Genomic DNA, 5,032 nt, shown 5'->3' on the forward strand with positions numbered 1-5,032 from the left:
AAACAAAAAGGGATTGCGAAGAGCTCCAAAAAGACCTCTCCAAACTGAGTGAATTGGCGGAGAAATGGCAAATGCAATTCAATATAAACAAGTGTAAAATTATGCATATTGGAGCAAAAAATCTTCATTTCACATATACGCTCATGGTGTCTGAACTGGCGGTGACCGACCAGGAGAGAGACCTCGGGGTTGTAGTGGACAGCACGATGAAAATGTCAACCCAGTGTGCGGTAGCTGTGAAAAAGGCAAATTCCATGCTAGCGATAATTAGGAAAGGTATTGAAAATAAAACAGCCGATATCATAATGCCGTTGTATAAATCTATGGTGTGGCCGCATTTGGAATACTGTGTACAGTTCTGGTCGCCTCATCTCAAAAAGGATATTATAGAGTTGGAAAAGGTTCAGAAGAGGGCAACCAGAATGATCAAGGGGATGGAGCGACTCCCTTATGAGGAAAGGTTGCAGCATTTGGTGCTTTTTAGTTTAGAGAAAAGGCAGGTCAGAGGAGACATGATAGAAGTGTATAAAATTATGCATGGCACTGAGAAAGTGGATAGAGAAAAGTTTTTCTCCCTCTCTCATAATACTAGAACTCGTGGACATTCAAAGAAGCTGAATGTTGGAAGATTCAAGACAGACAAAAGGAAGTACTTCTTTACTCAGCGCATAGTTAAACTATGGAATTTGCTCCCACAAGAGCTTGGATGGCTTTAAAAGGAGATTAGACAAATTCATGGAGGACAGGGCTATCAATGGCTACTAGCCGTGATGGCTGTGCTCTGCCACCCTAGTCAGAGGCAGCATGCTTCTGAAAACCAGTTGCCGGAAGCCTCAGGAGGGGAGAGTGTTCTTGCACTCACGTCCTGCTTGCGGGCTTCCCCCGGGCACCTGGTTGGCCACTGTGAGAACAGGATGCTGGACTAGATGGGCCACTGGCCTGATCCAGCAGGCTCTTCTTATGTTCTTAAAATATTCTTAAAATATATAATTTATAAAATAAAATTACATATTAAAATACATGTCAAATGTACATGTCTGGCTTGGCTTGCTTAAACAATAACATTTTTCAGTAGGCACTGAAAATAGTACTGCAAAGATGCCTGCCTAATATCAATGGTTAGGGAGTCCCATCTGGGATGGGATCAAAGCTCCAGACAAACATCAGAATAGATAAAAACAATCTTTCTAACTGCCTTTTTCCTTCCCACCCACCCCAACTGCCTCTTTCTTCTTAACAATCATTGCCTAGCACCTGTTGCCATGATCCCCCTCCCGTCTCCCAGCATTCCATCTTCCTGACCACTGTGCTCTCTTTCCTATATACCACATGAGTCTCTCCCTCACGTTCTCCTTTCCCAAGCTCCACCTCCTTGGCCTGAAAACTGTGGCTCCAAAAGGGCCAACCCCCTGTCCTGCAGACCAGAATTTATTTGCCTTTCCCTGGCCTCCCGCCTGGCACCCCCCCCCGAGGATATAACATATATTTTTCCCCCTGTACATATGAATTAGGCGGACTGCACTTGCTAGCTTTGCACTGACAGCAACAGCCCACTCAACTCATTTGTACACCCGAAATGGTGTGTATACTCTCCTTTAACCTAGGACAGAGCAAAATATGACATTACAGAAATCAAACATAAAAAAACCAATATCACTCTCCTTCCCCCAGATCACGTGCCCTGCTATTCCCGGGACAGTCACCACCACCACACACGTCTACACACAGAGACGTAGCCACTGCCAGCCTCCTCAGAGCAATCTTGCTTTTGCTGTAGCCATAAGGCACATGAGCGAGGGGCTTCTCCATCCTCAAGGAGCTGTGGGGAGTGGCAGCAGCTTAACAGAAGGGAAAGAGAAGTGGAATAGAATACTACCCAAAGTAATTCTTGTTCTTCCCCTTGCCTCCTCACAGCAGTTACAGCAGCCACCACTTTCTTTCCCCTCAGCCGCTTTCTGTGCCCCCTCCCCACGGTATCACGGCTCTCCTCGCTGCTCCCCTGGAGGGCCATGGGGCTTCTGTCACAGGGCTCCCCAATGAGCTGGGAGAAGACAAAACAGCATGCAGAGCATGTGCGCAAACATGGCATCCTGCAGTTCTTGTACATCTATCAAGCTGTCAGAGAGAGACACAAGGACGTGCTCAAGTGGGGGGACGAGGTGGAATACATGTTGGTAGCTTTTGATCATAACAATAAGAAAGCACAATTGTCCCTAACTGGAGAAGAAGTTATTTATACCTTGCAAGAAAAGGGTGAAAGGATAAACCCAAACCATCCAACTATGTGGAAGCCAGAATATGGAAGCTATATGATTGAAGGGACTCCTGGACAGCCATATGGAGGAACAATCTCTGAATTTAACACTGTACAAGAGAACATGAGAAAGCGACGCCAGGAAGCTGCTTCTGTGCTGAAACAAAACGAAGCTGTTTGCACTGTCACATCATTTCCAAGATTAGGTTGTCCAGGATTTACGATACCAGCGTGTGTCCCAACACCTGTTGAGACAGGAGCCTCCAAGTCTCTCTTTTTTCCAGATGAAGCCATCAGCAAACATCCCAGGTTTGGTACTTTAACAAGAAACATTCGACACAGAAGAGGAGAAAAAGTAGTGATAAATGTACCAATATTTAAGGACAACAATACTCCATCCCCGTTTATAGAAACATTCCCTAATGATGATGGTGAAGCAGCAAGAGCAGCCATTCCTGACCATGTATATATGGATGCCATGGGGTTTGGAATGGGCAATTGCTGCCTTCAAGTAACATTCCAGGCTTGTAGCATTTCTGAAGCAAGATACCTTTATGATCAGCTAGCCACAATCTGTCCCATTGTGATGGCATTAAGTGCTGCAGCTCCACTCTACAGAGGTTATGTGACAGATATTGATTGCCGTTGGGGAGTAATATCTGCATCAGTAGATGATAGAACGAGGGAGGAGAGGGGATTGGAGCCACTGAAGAACAACCGTTACAGAATCAACAAATCCAGATATGATTCCATAGACAGTTACCTCTCTGAATGTGGCAAAAAATACAATGACATTGATTTGATGATAGATAAAGACAGCTATGAGCAGCTAGTAAAGGAAGGCATTGACCATCTTTTGGCCCAACATATTGCTCACTTATTTATTCGTGATCCACTGACTCTATTTGAAGAGAAAATACATCTGGATGATGCAAATGAATCTGACCACTTTGAGAATATTCAGTCAACAAACTGGCAGACAATGAGATTTAAACCTCCTCCTCCCAATTCGGATATTGGATGGAGAGTTGAGTTCAGACCAATGGATGTCCAGTTAACAGACTTTGAAAATTCTGCATATGTTGTGTTTGTGGTGTTGCTGACCCGAGCCATTCTCTCATATAAGCTGGATTTTCTCATTCCTTTGTCCAAGGTGGATGAGAACATGAAAGTAGCCCAGAAACAGGATGCTGTCCGGCAGGGTATGTTTTATTTCAGAAAAGACATTTGTAAAGGTGGCAATGCTGTAGTGGATGGATGTGGCCCCGCTCAACACGGTATAGAAACAGATGGTGAAGAGTATACCTTAATGAGCATTGATACAATAATCAATGGAAAGGAGGGAGTATTTCCTGGATTAATTCCAGTTTTAAACTCTTACCTTGAAAATATGGAAGTGGATGTGGATACAAGGTGCAACATTCTAAACTACCTGAAACTAATTAAAAAGAGAGCATCAGGAGAGTTAATGACAGCTGCTCGGTGGATGCGAGAGTTCATTGCGAACCACCCAGCGTACAAACACGATAGTGTGATTACTGAAGAGATGAATTACAACCTGATTTGGAAATGCAACCAAATAGCTGAAGGGCAAGTTGAATGCCCTGAACTGCTTGGACAAGGTTTTAACCAAGTAAAATACAGTGGAACTAAAACTTTTTGATGAAAGGGTTTAACCCAGTTTGTGAGGTATAAAACATTCTCTGCTGAAGCACTACCTCTATTACTGGAGAAAATCTGCAATTTCATCCTGTGAAGATCAAAAATTGTTCTACTACACAATAAGATGGGCCAATCTGCCTAACCATTCTCTTAAAACTTCCTACAATAGGGGTATTCTTATAGTTGAAGTGCATACTGTGTACATGTAAACAGTAAAATATTTTTTGCTACAATGTCAATGTATTTTAATAACATTATACTGAAAGTCATTGTGAACCAACCAACTTATGGGGGATATATCATCAGCATCCCAGACACTGAATGTTTACTCTGACTTTTGTTACCTGGAATGCACTGTATAATCTACTAAATTTTAAAGGAAAAAATGGTTCAGTTCATAGATGGTGTCCAGTGGTGACTGTCAACAGATTGGGGAAAGAGGCAGGTTTGGGTGATCTCCCTTCAAGACTGCAGCACCCCATGACCCACTAAATTCTGGAGCATCCCCAGTCCTACAACAGATTGGGCTGATGGGGTGCTATGGGGAAGGAGGATCACCAAGGATTGCACCTCTCTGTTCTGCTGGTGAAGTCTTTCCATTGGTGGGCACTCACCGATGGACTCCACCCCGTATATTTTACCTGAGTATAAGATCTGCTGCCATGGTGGAGGAACAGGTAACTCACATTATTCCTCACCTCCAGTATATTTGCAATATGTGAAGATTACTCTATCGCATATGTATGGAGGTCCAAATCACACATTTCTTCCCCCTTTAAAAAAATTAAATAAAAACAGGAGCTTCAATTATATAGAATTTAAAACTTTGCTGCAATCTGTATGTATAACCTAAGATTTAGAGTAAATATGAGGCTTTTTCATATTAGCTAATTGAAGTAAGAGTATGGTAAGTCACTTTTATTGCATGATAGGTTATAAAGTGTTTAATATCAATCATATATACAAATATTTTTTTCCATTTGCCTTCTGTGGGGAGGGGATTCTTTAACATTCACCCACACTTATGGTGTAGTCGTATTTACCAAAAATAACATCTAAACACTACCTGATCTCAGGCAAACCCAGCACAGGAAATATGCATCCTAGTTGCTAGGA

General features: G+C 42.8%; 1 protein-coding gene across 1 annotated transcript; it reads left to right on the plus strand.

Moving 5' to 3' along the window:
- Window positions 1-2,009: 2,009 nt before the first annotated feature.
- Window positions 2,010-3,917, plus strand: LOC133385903 (glutamate--cysteine ligase catalytic subunit-like). The gene has a single exon (XM_061629491.1). It carries the CDS (start codon window positions 2,010-2,012, stop codon window positions 3,915-3,917), a length of 1,908 nt encoding a protein of 635 aa, XP_061485475.1.
- Window positions 3,918-5,032: the final 1,115 nt, after the last annotated feature.

This window comes from Rhineura floridana, chromosome 5 (assembly GCF_030035675.1).
Source record: "Rhineura floridana isolate rRhiFlo1 chromosome 5, rRhiFlo1.hap2, whole genome shotgun sequence".
NCBI classification, from domain to species: Eukaryota; Metazoa; Chordata; class Lepidosauria; order Squamata; family Rhineuridae; genus Rhineura; species Rhineura floridana.

Bases quoted from the DNA above. Each gene is read 5' to 3' on its own strand.
- LOC133385903 (XM_061629491.1), top strand. From the start codon at position 2,010: ATGGGGCTTCTGTCACAGGGCTCCCCAATGAGCTGGGAGAAGACAAAA.